The sequence below is a fragment of the Phacochoerus africanus genome, chromosome 1 (genome assembly GCF_016906955.1).
Source record: "Phacochoerus africanus isolate WHEZ1 chromosome 1, ROS_Pafr_v1, whole genome shotgun sequence".
Lineage (NCBI taxonomy): Eukaryota > Metazoa > Chordata > Mammalia > Artiodactyla > Suidae > Phacochoerus > Phacochoerus africanus.
In genome coordinates, this window is record NC_062544.1 from 181,080,826 (window position 1) to 181,105,753 (window position 24,928).

The following is a 24,928-nucleotide window of genomic DNA, read 5'->3' on the forward strand; positions in this document are numbered from 1 at the left end:
TCCCAACGTTGCTGTTTATCACTGCCTCCAGGAGTTCATTTTTTGTACATATGTTTTGTGGAAACCATCTTCCCCCCTCTACCTACCATCACCTTTAACACATACGTCCCCATAGAATTTCTCTTTTCCTGGCTCTTCTACTCAGATATAGGGCAGTACTGGGCAGCAAAACCACATGAGTGAGCCTTTAAGCTCTCTGCCTCAGTGTCAGTTTATTAAAAGGATGCGAGTTGATTATATTCCTAGTATCTGTACCCCCTGTAGCCTCTCTGAGGTCCTGAGAAACCACGGAGAAAAGACTGGGCCCAAGCTAGCCTGTGGAAGTTTGGGAAATTTCCTTGAGCTCCTGCTCACTGATACCGTGAGAGGACGCTATGGGCTGTTTCATGCCTATCTCAGACAAAACCTTCCAGACTCTGACTCCCGTCTTACGATAACCTCTCCATCATTTCCCAGTCAGCAATCTCCTCCTGTCACCATGATAGTCATATCTATTATCAAGAGATACAGCAGTGGGGATTTAGGAATTTAGAGAATCACCAGTTAGAGTCAGGCATGTAGATGGGCCCAGGCTTCCAACATTTTGCTTCCAAATGTGCTTTTCAAAGCTCTATATGTCCTTCCATATATCATCCATATATCAAATTTTTTACAACATTGTGAATCGGCTATACTCTGGTATAAAATAAAAATTAAATTTAAAAAGCCCACAAAATCCTAAGTTACATGAAATAAAAGAAAGGCGGTTCCTAATGTACTCTCTGTATTCTAATCATAATACAGGTTATATAAACAGCCTCCTTTGAGCCAAAAAGGAAGGTTTCCAGAGGTCATTCCTTTGGTATAAACCACCAGGCCTCAGAAAAGGAATAGAATGTCAGACAAGACTTCTAAGAGAACAGGAGAAAGAAATCTTTGGCAAGTAGTCTTGACCCGAAAGTTTGCTCCCCAGTCTCCTTCCTGAAATAGGGACCCAAAATTATTCACCCCCATTCTGTTTCATTACCTTTATAAGCTCAACCACAGACTAGATGACCGCTGAGGTCCCTTCCAGCAGATCCAGGCAGGTAAGAAGCTTGTAGTTCTGAGAAGTACCAAGGAAGGACCAGATGCCCTTTATCTGTCCAGTCAGCCAAGAGGTCAGGTGCAGTTAAAGGCAGAAAGTTCTGGAAGATAATACAGGTGTAAGTTGGCAGCAGGAGTCATGGCGACCTTGTAGTGACCTGGAAAGAAAACTACAGGAACAAATAATCACTGAGCCATAAGCACATGCCACATCATTTCTCAGGCCTTGCTGTGTATTGCTGAAGCCAGGAGAGCTTAAGTTCATTCACCTGAGGGCATTTACCTAGACTGTGAAGCCAGGTGGTCTCATCTCAAGCTCGTGTTCTTTCCATTGCACTCTGACTGAACAGCTCTTCCCTGTTTTGGTTGATGGCAGCCATATGCTCTGCATCCTGAAGCAGCAACAGCAATGCTCTGTGATGAGGGTTCGGACAATTTAGCTCACCTACTAATGGTGCTGTTGAATCCCAAACAGATTTTCTGCAGGGGCCAGAGAGTGTGAGTTGGTGCAATTCACATCTTTCTCAGAACTGGCCTTTCCTCCTTATCTCTCTTCTCCACCCCCCTTTTTACCCAAGCCCATTTTGTTTTAGGGTTTGAACACAAGAGGCCAAATTTTAAAGTACTTTCTTGTAGTAATAGCAATGGATTTAACCAAGTGGTTAAGGTGGAGCCATTCCCTTTCCCCATAGGTAGCAGCAATGAAATTGCCTCTGTTGCATTCCATTGGGTTGGGTATACGAGTATTTTTAAAAGAGTTCCTTCTTTCGCTTTGATTCATTGTTCCATCACTCAAATAGGTCACCCCTGAGCAATTTGTGAACACCCAGAGTGACTCAAAATTGTATTACAAGGGCTATTCTTATACATAAATGGTGTTAATCATCGCCTACCTGATACACTTTGAAAAACAAGCAAGATTTCCTCACTCAAATACACATCTACCAGCCTGCGACAATCCCTGAAAACACACCATTGCAATTTCTGACCTTGTGTTCATAGATCGAGTTTCTGTTACTCAGGGTTCACCTAACCCCTAGGATCTTCAAACCAAGGTAATAGAAGTCCTGATCTAAACCAAGGTGGGGTGGAGAGGGAAGAAGAGTGGGGGATTCTGGAGGCTTGGAGCATTGCTGGTGAAAACAGACCCCAGTAGAGTGGTTCAGTAGACAGAAAACCCTGGAAGTGTTGGGTGCTGGGGGTTGGGGTGAAAGTCCCAACCCCAACCCCACTGCCATCCCCTGGGGAGAGAAGAGTATGAGATCCTTTGAAACCAAAAGAGGTCATTGCTCAGCATTTCCTGAGCTTGCTTCTGCTCACTGAATAGCTAAGTAACCTAAACTGAAAGAAGTAGCAAGCAACGCAGAAAGCTCTCAAACTTGATATAACAACATGTAAAGTTGTGATGGTTTATATGGTTGAGGGCCCCTTCTCTAATTCTGAGAAAAGTCGCCATTGCTTTTAAGTCTCTAGAAAGTGGTTTTGACTGCTTCAGAAGTCAAAATGCAGAGGGCTGGTTGTGTCATCATATAAAGGCAAAGTACTCAACAGCTTCTCTTTGTTATTGATCGAGAAATACTTGCTTGAAAGGATGAATCAAAAGAACAGGATGTGCAACATCCAGATGACATGAGTGGAAGAAGTACAAGGCTGTAAATCTTACCTTGTATCAGAATGATTGGTTTATTTCTCAACTAAATAAGATCATGTCATGGGTAGATATAAATGGTGATTCTTGCTAGGAACATAAGAGTGAAAGTGACTCTAAAAATCGTTTCATTTTTCCAGTTCCAGGACATGCCTAATGGGTGATTTTGCTGTCTTCTGGACATCCTTTAGGCTTAAACATGTTAGTCTCTTTCACAGGGCTTTTTGATTTATAGTCTTAACACACTCCAAAAAAGCTACAGTAGTCCAGCCAACTGACTTCAACATTTCTTGGTTGACTCAAGTTATTAGGCTGTATAGTGATGTCCTCTTCTATTTTCATCACTAGCGACCACAGAAATAAAAGGGAAATGGTATACCAGCAAGTCTGAATCAAGCTATGACTCGTATTTCCTAAGATCAAAATCTACATTGACCTATTCTATAAATACAGAACTGCTTTGGGGACATTAATTATTATAAGTCAGTGAGGGGGTATAGATCTTCCCTGATCATCCTCTTTATACAATATGCTTACTGACTTGACATTTCCTTTTTGATAACTTACCTCTGCGGATGGCTCATTATGGGTGTGTATTTGGAATAGTAATATAGGGAGGAACTGGAACCTAAAGATTTGGATTTAAGTACAGGTTCATGAGTTCAAGCCCCATCTTCTCTCTTTTGGAAGTTCCCAGGCTAGGGGTTGAATCGAAGCTGCAGCTGCTGGCCTGCACCAGAGCCACAGCAACTTGGGATCGGAGCCAAATCTGCGACCTACACCACAGCTCTCAGCAACACCAGATCCTTAACCCATTGAGCGAAGCTAGGGATTGAACTCGCATCCTCATGGATCCTAGTTAGGTTCATTAACTACTGAGCCAGAAAGGGAACTCCCCTCATCTTCTCTCTTTAATACCTGTGTGACTGTGGGCAAATTACTTAACCCCTTTGTGTCTTTGTGTCTTGGTTCCTCTATCTGTAAGGTGGGGCTAATGAGAGGATTATTCATAGAGTTGCTGTGAGGATTATGTAAATTAATATGTTGAAAGTGCTTAGAGCAATGCTTGGTAGAGAGTTGCTGGATAAGTGTGAATTGTTAGTATTATCTTTCTGTAAATGGTGAATTTTACATAGATAGTTCTGGAGTTCGTTAAGCCAAGCCAGCTGCTAGTTAAGACACTGCAAAGCTTGGAGAGATTTTTTGATGCAGTGTATGCATTCCTTCGTGTTTATTTTTTTTCCGCTCTTATTTCATGTTTCCTTCCTTCTCTTTGCCTGGTCGTTATCAACCTGTGGTCACCAGACAGGGCATTCCGCAGGCATTTCATGCTGCAAATTCAAGGTGGCTTTCAGAGTGGAGATCCGTGATTTTAAGGAATTTCCATTAAGGCTAAAAAGATATGTGACAAACCCATTTTTCCTGCTTTTCTTTTTCTTTCTTTCTTTCTTTTTTTTTTTTTTTTGTGTGTGTGTGTGTGTGTGTGTGTGTGTGTGGTGCTTCACTTGCGGCATATGGAAGCTCCCAGGCTGGGGATCGAATCAGAGCTACCATAGCCACAGCAACATCAGATCCAAGCCACATCTGCGAAATACATCACAGCTCACAGCAATGCCAGATCCTTCATTCACTGAGTGAGGCCAGGGATAGAACTGGAATCTTCATGGATACTAATCAGGATCATTACTGCTGAGCCGAAGTGGGAACTCCTTTTCTGCTTTTCTAAGTGACTAACACTTAGACTCTTGTGCCCTTTTCTTCAGCAAGAGGCTAAGTCACATCACCTCACATAAATTTACAGGAGAGGGCTAATTATAGGTTGCATATACTAATAAGTGTAGTTGAGTTTTATTTTTCTTTTAAAAAGCAAAGTTGATGCCATCCTGACACCTTTTGTTCTTTACTGAAAGCACAGCCCCTTGGTATGTATTCCAATTGTGTTTCTCCTCTTCAGTAATGAGTGAAAATCACATGAAATTCTTCCATTTTCTTCAGTGGTTCTGCCTCTCATCAATTAAGAGACAGCTCTGAGGACTGTCCTAGAAAAATCCAGTTTCTTAGTGCTCTGCCCTCTTAGAAAGCAGTGACTGGATGAGAAGGCAGTGAAGACGAGGCATGGATTTTGTTTCTCTTGCAGCTCTTTCAGCATTGGAACTTTCACGGTTCAGTTTCTCTTGGAATTTTATAAAGCTCATACCTCATCATATTTTAAAGTATAATACATAACTTCTATTTTGTAAATTTAAGTAGAAAGCATTGAATGAAACTTCTTTCCAACTGCTGAGTAAAATGGAGTCTGAATTGAATAAACTGCAATAGAAATGCTAAAATCTGATATCCACAAGCCTTTGGATCTTTAAAAGTTGACTTCCTGGTCCTGGACTCAAGCAATGTGTACTCCATTTGGAAAATGGAAATAAATCTACCAGATTTGGGTCTAAGGTGGGCTATTCGGTTTGTATACCCTCTCTACGGCAACAACAGTTTGGCAGAGTTCATGGTCATAGTTTGAAAAATGTCAGCTGGCCAATGGTGTGCTTAGTGAAATATATTTTTTTAATCCCTGGATAACCCTTTACTTTCTTCTTTATATTAAGATATTTCCTTCAAGGAGTGACAGTTTGGCGTTTTTGTTTTTTTTTTTTTTTAAGTCAAAATTTTGAAGAACAATATATGGTTTTAGAAGTGCTTCTAAATCCTAGCCTTAGAGATTTGATTAATAAGTAGTGCTAAGACATTCCTCCTCCTTTTTGAAAGCTCCTTAGCTGGATGTCATCCAGCAATCATAACAAGGGACTAATATAACATGTGTTCTTAATTTAAGTTCTTCAAGGCTGGGAATTTCCCATTACACATCAGTTTAAATTTGCAAGCAAGAGCAACATGTTCCCTAACTCTCTATAAGGTTAAACATGTGAACTGAAAATAGAGCAAGAGAAAATTAAGTACAGTAATTTACTAATCTACAGTGCTGAAATCGGGCACTATAGCATATGGTGAAAGTCTTTACTGTGAATCAGCTAATCACAGAAAATCCCATATGGATGATTTGTGAACATTCTAAAGTCAGGTTGGGAATTTGCTGCTTTATCATGTTTTCCTTCTAAACATAATTTTCTTGAATAGTACACATGTCTAGATAATCATATTTGCAGCTTGGCAATGTTCGAGAACTTTGACATTTCTTAATGTCACTCATTTCCATATTGAGATTTGACATATTTAGATTCACATTAAATTGGATGTCCCCATCATCATCATATTAAAAGAGTATCTTTAAAATCTTTCTCAAGTATAAAAGAGGGAAAAAATCCCCTTTCATTCATTTATTTATTCAACTCCCTCCACCCCGTACACACACATGCATATAGAGCCTCCTTCCACACTCACAATCTAGGCCCTCCTCCCCATCAGCTTTGTTTGGCTAACTCCTATTCATCAGTCAAAACTCAACTCAAACATCTGCTCCTTCTATGATTGCAGGTGGGTTTCTGTGCTTGCCTCTCTCAAATTCAACCATAAGAGAATTGTTTTTCTATTCTCATCCCATTAAACTGTGACTTCTTCACAGAGGGACCACATCTCTTGTTTCTGAATTCCCAGCTCCTAGCAGAATATCTGGCATAGCGGAAAGTGCTTTGTTAAAAGCCTGCTAAATGAATGAATAACTTGGGCTTCCAGACTAGCTAGCAGCAGGAGTTCAGAGGCTAAATCATCATCATTTATAAACTCAGCCAGAATCTTGTTGCGGCCAGAGTGGCAGAAACCCAGCAAGTCTGCAACAATGCCACCCTGGGTTTTAGAGCTCCTTCAGGGGCCAGACCAACATGGAAACTGCATGCCCAGATGCTTCCCCTCCCTCCCCAGGTCCCTACTGCCTAGCGGTTTTGCTCTTTCTATAGACCACATCCAGCTCTGTGCAAGCTAGACTCCTTCAAAGTTTCTGCTGATTCAGGAACTCCAAGCAGTAAAATAGGTAGAGAGAAACACTTACCTTGGAGGAGCTCTAAACAAAATTCAATTACATGAATCATGCTTAATGTTTAAAAACGTTGTTTTCTATTCAAGTTAGAGGTTGACTTTATTACATTGGTCTGGAAAATAGACTACAGACAGTGAAAAAACTGTCTTCAGAAGCCAGTTCAACTTAGGCTGAATCCAAGAGAGCAGGGAGGCTGTGAGAAGCTCCACTTCTCGGCTGTCAACCAGAGGGAGGACTTCCCAGGGATCTTGAGAGTCATGTTTAAATAAATGGAGGTGATGCCCCTTGAAGTGTTCTTATCTCTCAGTTCAAAGATGTTTCCTCTAAGCAATGAGATCCTGCTATATAGCCCTGGGAACTGTATCTAGTCACTTATGATGGAGCATGACGGAGGATGATGTGAGAAAAAAATGTATATATGTATGTGTGACTGGGTCACTTGGCTGTACAGTAGAAAATTGACAGAACACTGTAAACCAGCTATAATGGAAAAAATGAAAATCATTTTTAAAAAAAACTCAAAAAAAGAAGATGTTTCCTGCAATTCACATATTAAAGAGTTGGGGGTCAAGAGGAGATTTAAATCTGCTTAGAGCTCAGCGTGATGTTCCCACATTGGTTATAACCCAACATAGTGTCCACGAGGATACAGGTTCAATCCCTGGCTTCACGCAGTGGGTTAAAGAGCCAATATTGCCACAAGCTGTGGCATAGGTCTCAGGTGTGACTCAGATCTGGTGTTGCCGTGGCTGTGAACTAGGCCTTCAGCTGCAGCTCTGATTCAATCCCTAGCCGGAAAATTTCCATGTGACACAGGTGTGACTGTAAAAAGAAAAGAAAAAGAGCCCAATGTTCCCTAATTAATTATAGGATCTCCTTGATCTTAACTGAGCTGGCCAGCTCCTTCATCAGCTATGTTCATGAATGAAGCTGATGCCTTGAGTGTCAGTTTGTTTATTTATTTATTTATTTATTCATTTATTTATTTTTGTCTTTTTGCCATTTCTTGGGCCACTCCTGCAGCATATGGAGGCTCCCAGGCTAGGGGTCGAATCGGAGCTGTAGCCACCATTCTATGCCAGAGCCACAGCAACTCGGGATCCGAGCCGAGTCTGCAACCTACACCATAGCTCCCAGCAACGCCAGATCCTTAACCCACTGAGCAAGGCCAGGGATCAAACCCACAACCTCATGGTTCCTAGTCGGATTCGTTAACCACTGAGCCACGACGGGAACTCCTTGAGTGTCAGTTTAAACCCCTGGGCTTATAACTGCTAAGGCTTTTTTTTCATACTTGGAAAATATGAGCCTTTAGGTTTTATTCAACAGAGGATCCAGCAGTTTAGAATATGCCACAGTTGTGGGGAGGTGCCTGGAGTACTAGACTGAGCAGTTGAAATGCAGCTTAAGTTCTGGGTCCGTTGCAAACTGGTCACCAGCCTTAATCTGAGAACCTGTTGCCTTATCTGATAGATGAAAGTTAATATCATACAGAGTCACTGGAAGAAGTATTTGGTGTTACTTTGCGAACTCCGAAGACTATCCAATTCTCCTCTGATGCACTGGAAACATTATATCCTAAAGGCCTCAGAGCCCCTTCCAAAGTGACTTAGCCTTGGGGACCTGGGAGAGGGTATGTTTGATGGGGTTTCCTAACTAAGAAGCTCTTCTTCCTCACTTCTTGGGCTTTTCACCTTTGTATTGTTTCTAGCATCCAAGAAGATCACACTTATCTTCCAACTCAGCCATGGATTAAAAAACAATTTTAAAAAATATTTTATACATCATTTGCATACTGTTCCAGAAAGGTGTCTTTGAATATTTAGTTTGTATATTGCCCTGTGTTGTTCTTTAGTGGAAGCAAATATGAACTTTAAGGAATTCTCAAATAAAGCTATTTGCTGGCAAAACTGACTTCTTCCTTGCCACACTCCAGATAAAATTTCCTTAGAGAAAAATTGCAAAGCATGATTGAGGATGTCAGACCTGGGTTCAAATTCCAACTCAAAAGCTACGTGACCTTGTGTGAGCCTCTTGTTCTTTATCTGCAGAATGGAGAGGTGATGATGGTAATGGTGATGATAACACATACCTTGCAGGATTTTTGTGAAACAAAATGAGGTGAGGCTTGTGTGAGCTGCAGGCAGAGGTCCTGGCCAACTGTAGCTTGTTAGTGGCATTTCCCTTTGTGACTTGAGGTTCTGGCATGCAGACACTCCTCCGCCTTTGTTTCCTGCTCACCCCACCCGCCATCAGCCTTACTTCCTGTATTGTGACACCATCAGCAACTCAGTAGCAAAAATGGAAGCACCACCTGCTGCCTTGAGGAACTGGCTCTCCCTGGTCAGGACCTCCTGTGTCATAGTGGGCCTGTTCCTGTTATCCTTTACCCTCTATGATCATCCTTCTTTCTTTCTGAACAGCAGCATCTAATCGTGTAGTGTGGTGGTGTCACACAATTTTGGTGTCACCTGGACACCTGGAGCTTTCTGAGCCCTACCTGTGATGAGTCTGGGGGCTGGCATCCCCCAACACCGTTCCTTCCTTCCCTGGAAATACATTGGCCAAAATGGAAACGGGAAACAATGCCTTAGTCTTGTTACTAAAATGGGACATCATTTCAGTGAGGAAAATCAAACAGCTAAACCAAAAATCCAGACAAGTCATTGTAGACCATGGCAGAAAACCCTCAGTAGGAAGGATAAAAGCCCTGAAAAGAGTGGCTCTCTACAGGGGATTTCTTTATATTTCAACCATGTTACTTCATGAAATGGAGTAAGATGATCTTTTCCATCCAAACAGAACACAGTCACTGCATCTGAGGGGACTCGTTTATAAAAATTATTTCATTTTTACCAAATGAAAAAAAAGCACTGAATTTGGTAAAAATGAAATAATTTCTATAAATGAGTCCCATTAGATGTAGAAAATTTGGGAAAATTCAGGAAAATCTTTGATAAAAATTTAAATGAACCTTAATAACCCATCTTCTCATTTTGTTTCCTTCTAATATTTTTCTGCATAATTTATACACGTGTATTTATTGAAGTAAATGAAATTGGAATCATATTTTATGTACAGCTTTTTTTCCAAGTAGAAAGCTAATGTGATGTATTTTGGGGGCCACACCCATGGCATATGGAAAATCCCAGGCCAGGGATCAAACCTGGGCCACAGCAGTGACCTGAGCCACTGCCCTGACAACGCAGTATCCTTAATTCACAGTGCCAAAAAGGAACTCCTAATGTGATAAGGAAATTCTCTGTAGAGAGCCACTCTTTTCATTCGTTTTCATCCTACAGATTCTTTCTTTGTCTCTTCCTTTGTGCCAAGAGCCATATTAGGCTATCCTGTCACATCTTCAAGAGAGAGTTAAGAACACTTCTTCCCAGTCATCCTCCCTGATTTTTCCCCACCACACACGTTCTTCCTAGACTGAGCCAAGACTCATCTCTGCCATCACCCCATCCACACGCCCAGGCTCAAATAGCCCCATCATGGCACTCACCATGCTGGATTCTGAGTGTTGGGTTCCATCTTTCCATTAGGCAGTAAGTGCTTGGAATTATGGATGATATCTTGTTCATCTTTATTGTTCCAGCACCAAACCTAGTAATTTGCACACAGCAGGCACTGAATAAGAGAACAAAGGACATAAAACTGTTTAGTTAACATTCACACACACACACACACGTAGTTAACACACACACACACACACACACAATCTTGTATTGTTATTAGGTATAGGAGATGGAGGTGTGAGAGGGAAAGAGGAGAAAGGGGGCCATTTCCATGAAGTAACATGGTTGACTGTTCTCAGCTGTAGATACATATAGATGGGATATCACTTTTTGGTATGTGTCTAGATGGACCAGATGAAATAAAAGTCAGGGTTTTATCGGATCTCTGAGGCAGCAGCCATCTTGGAGACATAGCTTAGAATCAGTTTTGTAGTCCACTGAAGCAAAAGCAAGCTGGAGAGTTAATAATTATTGGATCAAATCAGCCCCAATCAGATTTGGCTTTATTTGTTTATCCTAAGTGAACATAATTGTACAGCTTTTATTTTGTTCCCTTAAATGGGGACATAAGTGATTGTGTTCTGTTTGGACAGAAAAGATCATCTGAAAATAATTTATATATAACTATAAAACCTGCCAGTGGCGTGCTTCACAAGGACAAATTTGGCTTTGAAAACTATGTCTTCTTCCATCTGGAATTCTTCAGTAATAGGTGTGTTAACTAACTCATTGGCGAGGGAAGTCTTTTTTAGTTATCAAACATTGTTGGTACTAGCTATAGCATTTTAAAAATTAAGGTTCATAATATTTAGGCCAGGGTAAAATTTAAGAGGTGCAATGTATGGTAGGTGTGCATGCACACACCACATGTGCACACACACACACATTATACAGCTACACAATAAATGTGTCAAAATGTAATTTGTCTCAATAGAACTGAATGTAACAAACTTTGAATCCATATTGGATCTGTTACCAAAATCTTGCTGTATTTATTTCCAGGTTTATGCTATAATTTCCTGAGTTTTCCTCAGGGGCTTATGTGTAAATACCAAGTTGGATTTAAGCATTCACCACACCCCCCCTTCTCCTCAGGGGTGCTCTGAGTATCGGGATGTTGTTGCTATCCTGGCGTCTGTTGAGATGAACCAGAGTCTTCAGTGCCTGTGGTTAGAAGGCCCTGAAGCTCCTGAGAGTGGCCATTCCTCCCTCAAAGGAGGCCCAGTGGTTCTTAGCTGTTTCCTCTGCTTCACACTAGGCTGTCCAGGTGAGCTTGTCATTCAGCCACTGCCTCTCTATACTGGAGCAAAGGTTTATGATTTCATGGATTCTGCCCTTGAAAGCAAGGTCTAGGCCTCCTGTGCTTTGAGCTCCATATAATTCTTGGAGATCCACACATCAGAGACCCGTTCTTGTTTTTCTCTTTGTCTTCCCTCCATTTCTGCCCATCACCCACCTCCTGCCTGCTCAGCCTTATGGGTCAGAGGAGCAAGAAGCAAGGACCCGTGGGCAGGAACACTCGCTCCATCTTCATATGCCTATGGTTTAGTCCAGAACCGAGGCTGATAGACACTGAAAAAGACTTTTCTCTTGAAAAGGTTGTCTCGTGAGTTTTCCAATCTCCTTGAAACTCAAAAGCTAAACATGACAACTACTTTCTCTTTGCACTTCAGCCACAGCAATCCTAATCTTCCCTGGGACAGTGGGTGCCTCACACAGAATGAAATAGGGTCTCATACATACATCAGGGCAGGAATTTCCGTTAATATCTCCAGATGTCATCCTTCTAACACACACACACACACACACACACACACACACTGAAGTGGATAGCTATATGGTAATTTAAATAAAGATAACTTAATAACCTCAAAGATTAGGTTTGTTTTTAGTTGAAACAATAGGGAAAAGAGTTGGTTCTGCACTGAGAAAAAAAAGGTCAAAGAAAGTACAATTCTCAGTTAAGCACCAGATTAATCAGGCTGCACCTCTCATTCCCAGCCTTTTCCCCTTTTCTCTCTCTGCCTTTCTCTTCTCTTCCTTTTACTAAAAAGCAAATGCCCCTTTTGGTAAAGCTCAATTTCAGAAGTTCCTATTATACTCCACTTCCCTAGCATTCATAAAGAAGTAGAAACAGTCCTTGTAATTTGCTGGGACCCCCTAAAGAGAAATATCTCACGGAAGACTTCTCACATAGCATGAAGACATGAAAAAATATAGCCAATGCAACTCTGGCTTATGTCAGAAGAATCAAAGAACCATGAAATTAATTCTATTTACCATTAAAAGATACTGGAGTTAGAATCCAGGTTGTGATTGTGTAATTAGAAATTAATTTCAGGAGCACGTTATCATCTGAACTAAATGTCAGCCATAGTTATGAGAAGTATGTTAATGAGCTTCAGAAAAGCTTGTGTGCTTACTTGTACCTCAAAATAGCCACGCGAGAGAGGAGAGATGAAGGCTCCAGCAGCAAGAGGTCCTGCTGTGCTTTTCTGAGACCCCCAGTGCATGTGATCAGCTTAATAGACTCTCTTTAACATGTTCATACTTAACTGAAAAGGAGGGAAGAGAAAGGTGACTACAAGCTACACTCAAATACGAGATAAACATTATCATTACTGCAGTTGAAATGTGAAAGTTGAAGAATATTTCAATTCCAGAATGGTATTCAAGAACATCAAATGACACATCTATGTTTCACCTTTGGTGAAGCATGAAAATTTAAGGACTACTCCATCAGATTCTAAAATCTTGAATGATGGCCTCTACCTCCTTCCCCAACCTCATAAAATAAATAGTTTTTCTTATTTAGGGTGGCATACCTCATTTGTGGAAAAGACCTTTCTGGCACTTGGACATTTTTTCTTATTTCTTCTAGTCATTTACTAATTACTATATGTTTGCTGAGGAAGAGCCCAAGTAGACCTAAATCTAGAGTTCAACTACCTAACACTAGGGTTTGAAATAATAGAAATTGTCAGCAAGCTTCTCATCAGCCAGTATCAACCTCAATGGCTGATATTTTTACCTAGACAAATCTCAGGAGAAGAAAACTATAATTCGTAATAGATCTTTTTCTCACTCTGCATGTGATAAGAAGCTGAGGCAGATTTTGTGCAAAGGGAGACACAAAGAGGTGCTACTGGGGTGGGGGAGGGAGGGCTCACATAAGCTTCCTTCCCCATACAGTGTGTCCTATCACCACTTCCTCTATTTGGAAACCCACAAAGATAGTTTGCCCCTCTAGTACCTCAGGGCTTGGTGGAAGAGGGCCTTCATGTGTTCTTAGTCACACTCAGATGTGGCCTTATCTGTGCTGCTGTCAATACTTCACTCTTCCAGGTTGGACTCTAGGGCTGCTTCCAGTCTTTGTATGAAGTAGCAAACTTCTAACACACTGTTCCGCTGAAATCCCTCACTGGGTAATCCTCTCCTCTGGGGTCTTCCCTCCTGGGGTGGGTGGGGCAGGGTATGGCCTATTAAGCAGGGTTGTCCACATGACTGTGTGTGTTTGACCACATGCCCTAGGAGGCACCGTCCACACTTTGGTCATTGTCAACATGTATTATGACCTTTCTATGACGATGGTGGTAAAGTGTCTTAAGGAAGAGATACCTTTTTCTAGTTTGCACAGAAACAGTAACTGTGGGCTGGCCACAGCCTGCTTCAAGGTTGAAAGCAACATTTTGGCAACACACTGGATAAGTTCTGTCCTTCACTAGCTGCACGACCTTGGGTGAATCCCTTAATCTCAGTTGTATCATCTGTAAAATGGGGATACTAGTGCCTTCTAGGCTGTTAAAGAAATTCCCTTTGCCAAGGACTTGGCCCAGAGCCCGGTGCATGCTGAATGGGTGGGACATGGCAGCTCTCACCTGTCTCTGTGCACACATAGATCCTTTTCCAACCACTTTCCGTGCAAGCCTCTCATGGCATAAAATAACTTTCCAGTTCTCGCTATGAGACTCATCACAGTGGAGCACCTGACTTACAGCATGAATTGTTAACGAATATTAATTCCATAGCCTCCTTCTTGTACAGAGTTAGACAGATGTGTTAGGTGATTCTCCGGCCCCAGCCATGCACATTATTGTAATTCTAAAGCACCCACCTCCAAGAGAATTTAGAGCAGGGGGTATGAGGCAATAGATGAGAGAAAAGGAATAAAGAAGGAAAGATTAGAGCTTAGTCTCTAGTTTTCCAGACAATGGATCATCCCAAATAGGTCTGTCTCTGCCATGGCATTAATTATTGCAAGACTGGTGAACAGGCTCTAAGCAGCTCAAGCTTTGGCAGACCTAGACATTGTACAGACAGGGGATGGGGCCTGGGAGTCTTATCTGTGAGCTGCCTGGGACTTTATCCGTGTTTCAGGGCTCATCACAGTGTTGGCTGCGGGAGGTGGGGGCTAGAAGCCCCTGCTGACAGTGATCTTATCATTCCCTATGATGCTTTCATTAATGACTGGCTCTGCCTGCTCTTTTTCCAATATGCTACACACCAATATAATTTCTGTCAGTTGCCAGGCCCTGGTGTCATCTAGGCCCTGGAATTGTGTTATTGAACTAACATTCATTGTCAAACCTTTTCAAGATAAACCTATTTCTCCTTATCGTATAAATGGGCTGATTCTCCTGTGCTGTGTATAATAAATGGCTTTTAAGCGGTTGTAACACCTTCACTGAAATATTCATTCATTGTCTCTCTCTCTCTCTTCCCTTCCTTCTCCCTTGTCACTTCTCCCCTGCCCCCCCAATTTTTTCTCTTTTCCTGAAGGAAAAAAAAAATGGCAGTTTCCCTGATTCTCTTAAGAAAGACTTTGTGTCACAGGGGGCAGTCACTATTAGCATGAGCAGGTGTTTGGTGCAGTCATTGGGAGAGTATCTGCTTAATGAAGCAAGGCTCCTAAGTCACGTTAATTGCCCTAGGCTTTCTCCACTCTGCCCAGCCTTCCACCCCCACCCCAGAAAAAATGAAACTACAGTGTCACTCATGGAAGAAAATGTTGCAGTAAGCTGAACTTTCATAAAATAAAGATTCTCATGACTCCAATTTTTAAATCATAGCTGTGTGCATATGGGAAGAGGGGGTGGGGGAGTGCAAGGGGTGGAGGGTGATGTGTTTTGACTGGCACTTGGGGCAGAGTGTTCTGCTCTGAGAAGACATGGTAGATGGCACTGCTGAGAGATGAGGTGGGGCTGTGCCAGGGTTGCCTGAAGGCAGCTGAAGCTCACTAGTCTGTCACTGAGTCATTGATGGATAGTCACTGATGGTCAGATCTGAATCTGAACTCGGACCATCTATCCACAGTGGTGCTGTCATCATTGTCACTGCTATTCCTCTGGGCCTTTTTCCTACCTGTTCTGTCCTGTTATCATGAATTTTAAGTTCCCTTTTTTTGTTTTATGTCTTGAATACTGCTTCATGTAGTGGATATGCTCCTGAAATGTTGGGAATAAATTGTGGTTTTAAGTAACACTAAATTCATCTTAATAGAAACAAGCATAAGAAGAAAACAAAGTAGTCTAAAATCCCTCCACCTAGAAAACCCTGTTAATATTTTTCAAAAAGTAAGGGTATGTATATTTACATGATTACATATATTTACATAGTATGAAGGTGTGGATTGTACAAATACTAAGGAAAACAAGAATTTATAGAACAACATGAAAACGTGTTTGCTTTCTGAAGTACAAGCTGAGATCAGAAGCAGATGCAGATTGCCCCTGTAATGACCACCATGATGCACCTTTATTGCTTCCCAAGGTGTCACAGCTTTGGACATTGGTGAGGATGGAAGCCCTACCCATGTTGCATGTGCATTGAACCAGGAGCCTGGACTGGAGGAAAGAGCTAGGGACAGGCCTGGGCTGGAACTTCTTTCCACTTACTCACAGCGTGTCTGTGAACGTGGTCATATATGTACAGGAGGGTCATTATGTTTTGATCAATGTGTAAAATGTATTTTGCTATAGCTGCCTCTCTCCCTGCTGCGGCAGTAACGAGAAGGTGCTGTACCATGTGGTATTGACCTGGATGGATAGACTCAGAGCAGGAAAGAGGGAGTTTAGCATAATGCCAGATCAGGCCCAAGGAGAGAGTATGTGATTGTCTGTTCACTCCTCTGTGAATTTGATTATTCAGCGCATATTGAGGCCTGCCATGTTCCAGACCTTAGCATTACTGGAGGAAAGACAAACAGGTGGTATCCTTGCCCTTGTGAAGTTCACCTTGTACAGAGGAACAAGGACATTAAGTAAACTGTTTAAAGAAATAAACAAGATATCTACATAATTGTGTGTCCGGAGGACAGTAAAGAAAACAAAGAGGAGATAAATCCTCTATCAGAGAAGTCCTCTGAAAATGTCACACCTGAACTGAGACATTGCCATGTGCTTTAGTCAGTGGTAAGGTCAGGGAAATATGCCTGCAAGGCAGGGGGAACAGTGAGTACAAAGACACCAAAGGCTTGGCATCTTTGGGCAGCAGAAAGGAGGCCTTGAGCAAGGGAGAGGGTGTTATAACACTGGGCAGGATAGAGGGAGCCAGACCATTGCAGGACCTGGAATGCTGAAGTAGTCTGCTGGCTGCAATGGCAGTAGCTTGGACCAGAATTGGTACAATGAGAACAAGAGGATGGGAAGGTTTTTTGTTTATTTGTTTTTTGTCTTTTTAGGGCCACACCCACAGTACATGGAAATTCCCAGGCTAGGAATTGAATCAGAGCTGTAGCTGCCGGCCTACACCACAGCCCCAGTAACGGCAGATCCAAGGCACGTCTGTGACCTACACCACAGCTCACAGCAACACCAGATCCTTCACCCACTGACCAAGGCCAGGGATGGAACCCGAAACCTCATGGTTCCTGGTCGGATTCATTTCTGCTTCGCCATGACGGGAACTCCCCGGAAGGTGTTTTTTGCTTGTTTGTTTTTTTGTGGCTCGGATCTGTTTCCTGGCATATGGAATTCCCGGGTCAGGGATCAGATCCAAGGCACAGTTGCAACCTACACCACAGCTGCAGCAATGTCAGATCCTTTAACCCAGTGCGCCAAGCCAAGGATTGAACCTGCGTCCTGGGGCTGCAGGGACTCCACCCATCCTGTTGTGCCACAGTGGGAACTCTGGGAAGGGCTCAAGATGTGTTCTAGGAGTTCCTATCATGGCTCAGTGGTAACAAACCCAACTAGTATCCATGAGGACATGGGTTTGATCCTTGGCCTTGCTCGGTGGGTTAGGGATCCAGCGTTACTGTGAGCTGTGTTGTAGATCACAGATGCAGATCCCATCTGACATTGCTGTGGCTCCAATTTGACCCCTAGCCTGGGAACCTCCATATGCTGTGAGTGTGGCCCTAAAAAGACACACACACACACACATGTGTTTTATAGGAATAAGAGACAGAACTTAATTATGGATTGAATCCCAGAAATGAGGAAAAGAGAAAAACCAAGGATGACTCCTAACTTGAGCAACTGAGTGGACTGTGGTGCCCATTTTCTGAGGTTTATAAGTTAAATAATTTGCCAGACCTCACTCAGCTAGGATATTGAAGTCTAGTCTGTGAATTTGCTTTTTTAGTTTGTTTTTTGTTTTTGTTTTTTCCTAAATCTGTGAAGTCAGACTCTTGGGTTAAATTTCCAAAATATCTTCCAGATTTTCAAATAAGTTCTCATCTAGATTAAATTATTAATATAAATACAATCCTGAGGTTCAAGTAATATTGTCAAACCCTGATGTTTTTGATATGGAGTTCCCATTGTGGCTCAGTGGTTAACGAATCCGACTAGGAACCATGAGGATGCAGGTTTGATCTCTGGCCTCGCTCAGTGGGTTAGGGATCCAGTGTTGCCATGAGCTGTGGTGTAGGTCGCAGACTCGGCTCAGATCTGGCGTTGCTGTAGCTCTGGCATAAGCCTGCAGCTTCAGCTCCGATTCGAACCCTAGCCTGGGAACCTCCATATGCCTCAGGTGCAGTCCTAAAAAGACAAAAAAAAAAAAGTAATATGATAGATAAGTTTGTCTTAAAACTAATAACCAGAATCTTGGATGTTTTTGGGTTTTTTTCCTTGCACATACCAAAGAAACAATGATTTTCTCCTTTCCTCTGAGGCACAGAGTTTTTCTGGAGTTTCTCAGCAACATGGTAGTTTGTGCTGTAAGATTTGATCATAAACTATCTCTTATAATCCTGAACTAAGACTGCAGAGCCCAAACAATGAGCTGTTTACAGTGAAGCATTATCTTTTGTTTTCAATCATGCTTGGGCCTACACACGGGACACAGGCAGCTTTCTACAGAAAGGGAATGGTGACATTTCTGTGATCCTAAACACTGCCTGCAACTCTAATTCCGCCATCTGGGGCTCACCCACTCTGGCCAGGTCTGAGATTCTATTGCTAATACAGGCAACTCCCACTTTCTCAAAGCAGTACATTCCTGAAATCCACATCCGGAGGTAGATTTTATTAACCCACAGAGACAGTGGGATTGTGTTCTTGACGGGAATTGGCAGGCCATGAATCTTAACACGTGAGAGAAACAAAGCAGCCATACTCCAAAGCTCTCATCCAGAAGCCCTGCACTGAACTATAAGCCCCTGGACCAGTGAGGAGACCACAAGGAACCAAAAAATCCAATGTAAAAAGCCTTCAGCAGTAAAGACATTTGGTGACTCTGGGAACAAGAACAGGGCAGTTCCAGGCTAGCTTGGCAGTTCTGTGATGCTCAGGTCCTCACCCCTCTGCCACCCCTTCTGGGGACCTGACCCTGAGCCATCACCTCTCATAGTGCAAGGTGGCCGGGAGCCACACGAGCCACACTAGGCTGAAGAAGTGGGTCATTTTTTGCATCGTGTCTCTTAGTGAAAGAGAAAGCCTTTTGCAAAAGCCCCAAGCACACATCTTCTTAAGTCTTCATCCCTGGGGCACCCAGTGCCTCTCTCTAGACACCAGGACATTATCCTGGACTTTCCCTCCTCTCCTTTATTTCTTTATCCTCTATGGCTTGTTCATTCTGGTCTTAAATATCTGTCCCCTACCCTCCATCCCTATGTTTACTGCATTAATTCAGATCTTCATTAACTCTACCTGTTGACCCAGCTTCCAGTTTATCTTCCACAGAGCCATTGATGTGATCTTCTAAAACACATATCTCATCACGTCACTGTCCTGCTTAAAACCCTTCAGTGGTTCTTAATCACATATACAATTATACAATTAAATTTCCTCCCCCCCCCCACCAGGTATAGGAATGACCTCTCCTCTCTTATTTACTATTTATTTTTTAATTTTACTCTTCTTCTTTTTTTTTGTTTTTTTTTTGTTTTTTCCTTTTTAGGGCTACAGCCACAATATGGAAGTTCCCAGGCTAGGGGTCAAATCAGAGCTATAGCCACTGGCCTAAGCCACAGTCACAGCAATGAGGGATCCAAGCTTCATCTGCAACCTACACCACAGCTCACAGCAACGCAGAATCCTTAACCCATTGAGCAAGGCCAGGGTTGAGACCTTTGTCCTCATAGATCCTAGTCAGGTTCATTACAGCTGAGCCATGACAGGAACTCCCCCTCCTCTCTTTAAAAAAAGTGCTTATGTGGCAGCTCAGTAAAGCTAACGATGGATGTAGAGCTGCTTTGGCTGGAATGGGGGAGGGGAGGGGACTCATGGCTCATCCAGGTGAATCCCTTCACCTTCCTCACATAGAGACCCCAAAGCCTATTCTGGATCCCAAATCAAGTGCCCAGCAGGGGTTGATATGGACCTTAGGAGAGTCAACCAGGCTAATGGTGTGGATGCAAGGGTGATGGAAGGAAAGGTCAGGACTAAGATCTCTCAAAGTGTGCAGAGTGAGAAGGGGAGGGGGCCTTGGGTAGAGAGACAGGTCCAAGAGTTATGCTGATATAATGCCCCCAAGCCGTCAGTACTCAATAACATGGTATTTCCAGTTCACCTTTCAGACTTGAAGCATGTGTCTCGTAGGAGAATTCATGCTCATTATGTCACACAGGCAAACACAATCAGATGCTTGAGGACAGAGTGACAATGGAGGAAGACCAAAACACAACTAATAACAGAAACTGAGAACAATGATTTCCAGTCATACAAATTGTTCTTCTCATGCTTACATTTTCATTCTTACAGTTTTTTTTTTTTTAAGTAAAAGATTTGCCAATTGCTTTGATAATCCCTGAGATCAGTCTTTTTTCTGCTCACAAAAGATTTTCATATCAGAAATCCTGAGTTAACCAACCTTTCATGTGTTTCCATTTCTAATCAAAGCACCTTTGATTTAAACAGGCTTTGGAATGGAATTTTGAATACAACTATAATGGCCGAATATGCTCATTTCTCACCCCGCTCTTAAAATGAACCTGTATTTATTCTTCTTATCTACTTAAGAATTCAGTCTCTTTGTTGTTCTCTGAAGATAAAGAGCTGTTTCAGAAGCAGTTTACATTCAGTTATGGAATGTGACCTTTTTAAGGAGGAGGTTAAATAGTAATAGAGATTAATTGGTGAATAATTTTAACAAGGAAAGGCATTAGCAATTTGAAGCAAGAGCTTAATGGGTTGTGCATTTCAGCAGGTATTTGCATATTCACTGACACTGTCAGAAGCCAGGAGGAAAAAGGACAGGGGCTGGACAGAGGCACATCAGGCAGGTCATAAGGGTGGCCGCCAGTCAGATGTGTCTGTCGCTCTATTTGTTTTTATCCATTCTCCTTCCAAGAAGGTGTTGAGGAGAGAGTGTTTGTTCCTTGTGTTTTGTATGGGCTCCAGGCAAACAGCTCATCACTCTTGCTCCCCTTCTGACTGTGACCACCCCCAATCCCCACTTCCTGTTGACCCAGGCCTCATTTCTGTCATGGAAGTAGGTATTCCTGCTTCTTCCTTTATAGTTGGCCCCCATCACACCCTGGAGCTGACCTGTTTCTGGCCACTGGTCTTTGTTGTCAGATTTTTAGAGCTATTTTTATAGACTGCTCTCCACAGCTCCTCAGAGCACCATAGGCTCTGGTTGTTGGCATCTGTCACTTACTGGCCCTTCCAGGCCCTCCAGCTGAGATTACCCAACCCACATCCTCCCCCCTTTCAACTGGGCCTTCACAGAAACTAAGCACCGACAAGGAGCAGAAATAAGTATCAATTGTCTGAAGCTTCAAACGGATTCTGATTCTCTCCTAATCCTTTTAATTGTGCTATGCATTTAAATCAAGGGTAGCAGAGACAACAGCGATTTGGGAAAATAATAATGTTATCCTAGCCCATTTCAGTGACACTCCAACATTGACTGTCAGATCTGATCAGTGTTGTTGAAGTGAACAGCCATCATTCCTGGAGTGGCTGAAGATAAATTCTCACCCAGCAGGAGCAGTTTTAATGACTGAAGAATCCAGGAACCACGAGAAGCAGCCTCACCTTAAAGCACCGCTGACCTCCTGCATCTCCTCTCTCTTCTGTTTTTCAGGCACAACATGTTTGATTGCTCTGCTGTCAGATAAAGACCTCACTGTGGCCAATGTGGGGGACTCACGTGGGGTCCTGTGTGACAAGGACGGGAACGCCATTCCTTTGTCTCATGATCACAAGCCATACCAGCTGAAGGAAAGGAAGAGGATAAAGAGAGCTGGTGAGCTGGTGAATGCCTCAGAGGAGTGTCTGCTATCTTGCTCAGTGGATAGGGCAGCTTGATTGGAGAATCCCGGGGGATAAGATGTTCCTTTACCCAGGGATGAGTAGATGAGTATAGAGGCTGCTGCTGTGACAGCTGAGACTGACTTTGTAACATTTCCTATCCAACAAATGGCCACTGAATTTGCTCTTCTTCATTGCCAGAGATTCCAAAAGAGCCAAAAAGCCCCTAACTTAAAAGCTAATGAAATCTTTGAGCCCCTGCTGGCCATTCCCCGCTTCCCTCCCGCTGTGTCAGACTACCAAATGAACCACGGAGCCAATACCTCTGTGCCATGGCTCTTGCCATCCCCACTGTCTAGTGGATGACAGCATCCTTGTCCTTTAAGACTCGGTTTAAGCATGTCCTCTTGGAAGCCTTCCCTGTCACACTGAGCCAAAGGCTTCTCCAGTCTGGGTTAGATACCCCTTCGGTCTGGCCCCAGCATCCTGCGTGGACCTCTTGGGTCACCTTTTACAATGTTTGGATGTACCTGCCCACTCATCTGTCCTGCCTTCCTGACTTTGAGCTTCTTGAGGCAGGAACTTGGTCTGCTTATCTCTATACTCCCAACACCAAATTTAGTGCCTGGTTTAAGTAAATATTTTTTTGGGGGGGAGGGGAGAATCCCTTTTTTGTTCATTTTTTCAGCATGTAGGTGCTGTGGGTACCAACTTACATTCTGGAATTGCGTTTGGGTGTAGAAAATATAGTAGACAGGAGTTTGCATCGTGGCTCAGTGGTTAACGAATCCGACTAAGAACCATGAGGTTGCAGGTTCGATCCCTGGCCTTGCTTAGGGGGTTAAGGATCCAGCATTGCCGTGAGCTGCAGTGTAGGTCACAGACGCGGCTCGGATCCCGAGTTGCTGTGGCTCTGGCATAGGCCGTCGACTACAGTTCCAATTAGACTCCTAGCCTGGGAACCTCCATCTGCCGTAGAAGTGGCCCAAGAAATGGCAAAAAGACAAAAAAAAAAAAAGAAAATATGGTAGACAGACACTAACAATAAATAAATAAGTAAAAACAGGTGAATTATCTAGTATGTTACAGTGTTAACTGCTACGGAGGGACACAAGGCAGGTCAGAGGATGGGGAATGTCAGAGGTGGTCAGCACAGGCCCCGCTAAGGTGACGTTGAAGACTTGAAGGGAGATATCAGTTGATGATTACATTTTCATAATTCAATTTTGGAGGGTGGGAGGGTTTCTCATCTGCCTCTGCAGGGGAGGAAATCCTTCTGTCCCCAGGCTGACAACCACAGTATGCAGCCTCTGTGTGACATGCCAGGTAGCAGGCCCTGCAGCTGGAAGGAGCTCCTGTCACCTGCATCTCTGCCCAGGAAGGGCCCCTGCTGACTGGGGGAACCTGCAGTTTGACTATCTCTACACACGTCAGCTTTTGCCCAGAACCTAATCAACATTTGAGTTTTCACAGTAGGAAGCTATAACTGTTGAGTCCGAAAGTGTTATAATCTCCTGCTTCAGTGACTGCTTGGGATGCAGAATAATTTTAATGAAAGCTTTGGGGAGCTTTTCTGTTGATGGGATGGAGCAATGATTTAAGGAGTTCCTGTTGTGGCTCAATGGTAACAAACCTGATTAGTATCCATGAGGACGAGGGTTGGATCCCTGTCCTCACTCAGTGGGTTAAGGTTCCAGCATTGCTGTGAGCTGTGGTGTAGGTTGCAGATGAATCTTGCATCTGGCATTGCTGTGGCTGTGGCATAGGCAGGCAGCTGTAGCTATGATTCGACCCCTAGCCTGGGAACTTCCATATGCTGCAGGTGCAGCTCTAAAAAATAAAAAATAAAAATTAAAAATAACAATGATTTAAGAGCATCTGTTAAGCTTTGATGAACTTCCCTACTTACAAAATAACATCTCCCCATGGGTCCACTGTGACCCGGGACTTAGGATCCCGTTAGCCTGCTCTTGTGTGAACACAGACAGGGATGAGAATACAATACACCTGGAAATGTCACCTTAGCATCCAGCGCTCTCTTCTGAAAGGTCACCCCATTTTATTCTCCCTCCTCTTCCCTGTCCCTCCCCGCCCCCAACAATGATTACAGAAGCAAATCTGGGCACCATCTCCAAGGAGGTTAATCCACCTGCTGTGTCCAGGGTGTATTTTACAGCAGGTCTTTATGGATGATGATTGGTTTTACTATGTTTGTGTGTGTTTTTTCTGACCTCAGCCTTCCTTTCGGACATCTATGCCCCTCCTGCTTTATGTGACAATGCACTGCAACCAGTCTAGGCCAAATACATGTTGGTCCTTCTGTCTCCATTCCTTCTGCTGTTTCTAACATCAGTGATGTCAGCTGCCGTTGACTGTGTGCTCACTCTGCTGGGAACTAAGCCAAGCACTTTATACACACTTTTTCTTTCCCTCTTTCTCTTATGAGACTGATAATGTTATGCTTATTTTCCAACCAAGGAAGTTGAGCCTTAGCGAGGCTTGTGTGCTCAAGGACACATAGCTAGTAAACGGTAAGATCAGAACTGAGGCCTAGGACAGTCTGACTCCAGAACCCACACTCGTGGCCAAGAGACCACATTTCCTGGAATGTTCTTGTACATCCCTACCCATGGAAGCCCTCCCCATCATTCAAAGCCCAGTTTTAATGCTCACCCTTCCCTGATCATCACAACTGGAAATCTTCCCTCTCTCCTCCATCTGCCTACAGCATTTAGCAAGTACTAGTCTCTCCCTGAGAGAAAACTGTTTTGTGCTTGTAGCTATTAATTAATACGTGTGACTTTTCCATCCTGCCAGACTGTCTACTTCTTGAAAGAAAGTCTGGACCTTGTATAACTTTAGAGTCTGAAAATTGCCCTGAGTGGCATATATATTTAATAAATATCTGACAAACAATGCGTAAATGTACAAAACTCTAGCTCCCTTAAAAAGATAGATAATACTATGGAGTTTCCGTCGTGGCTCAGTGGTTAACGAATCCAACTAGGAACCATGAGGTTGTGGGTTCGATCCCTGGCCTTGCTCAGTGGGTTAAGGATCCGGCGTTGCCATG

The 24,928-nt window shown here is 43.1% G+C and overlaps 1 protein-coding gene across 1 annotated transcript in view; it reads left to right on the forward strand.

Moving 5' to 3' along the window:
• Positions 1 to 24,928, forward strand: part of PPM1L (protein phosphatase, Mg2+/Mn2+ dependent 1L) — a 311,755-nt gene that overhangs the window by 281,800 nt on the left and 5,027 nt on the right. The window contains exon 3 of the mRNA XM_047785727.1: positions 21,689 to 21,850. Within this exon, the coding sequence (XP_047641683.1) occupies positions 21,689 to 21,850 (162 nt within the window). The remainder of the gene's footprint in view (positions 1 to 21,688; positions 21,851 to 24,928) is intronic.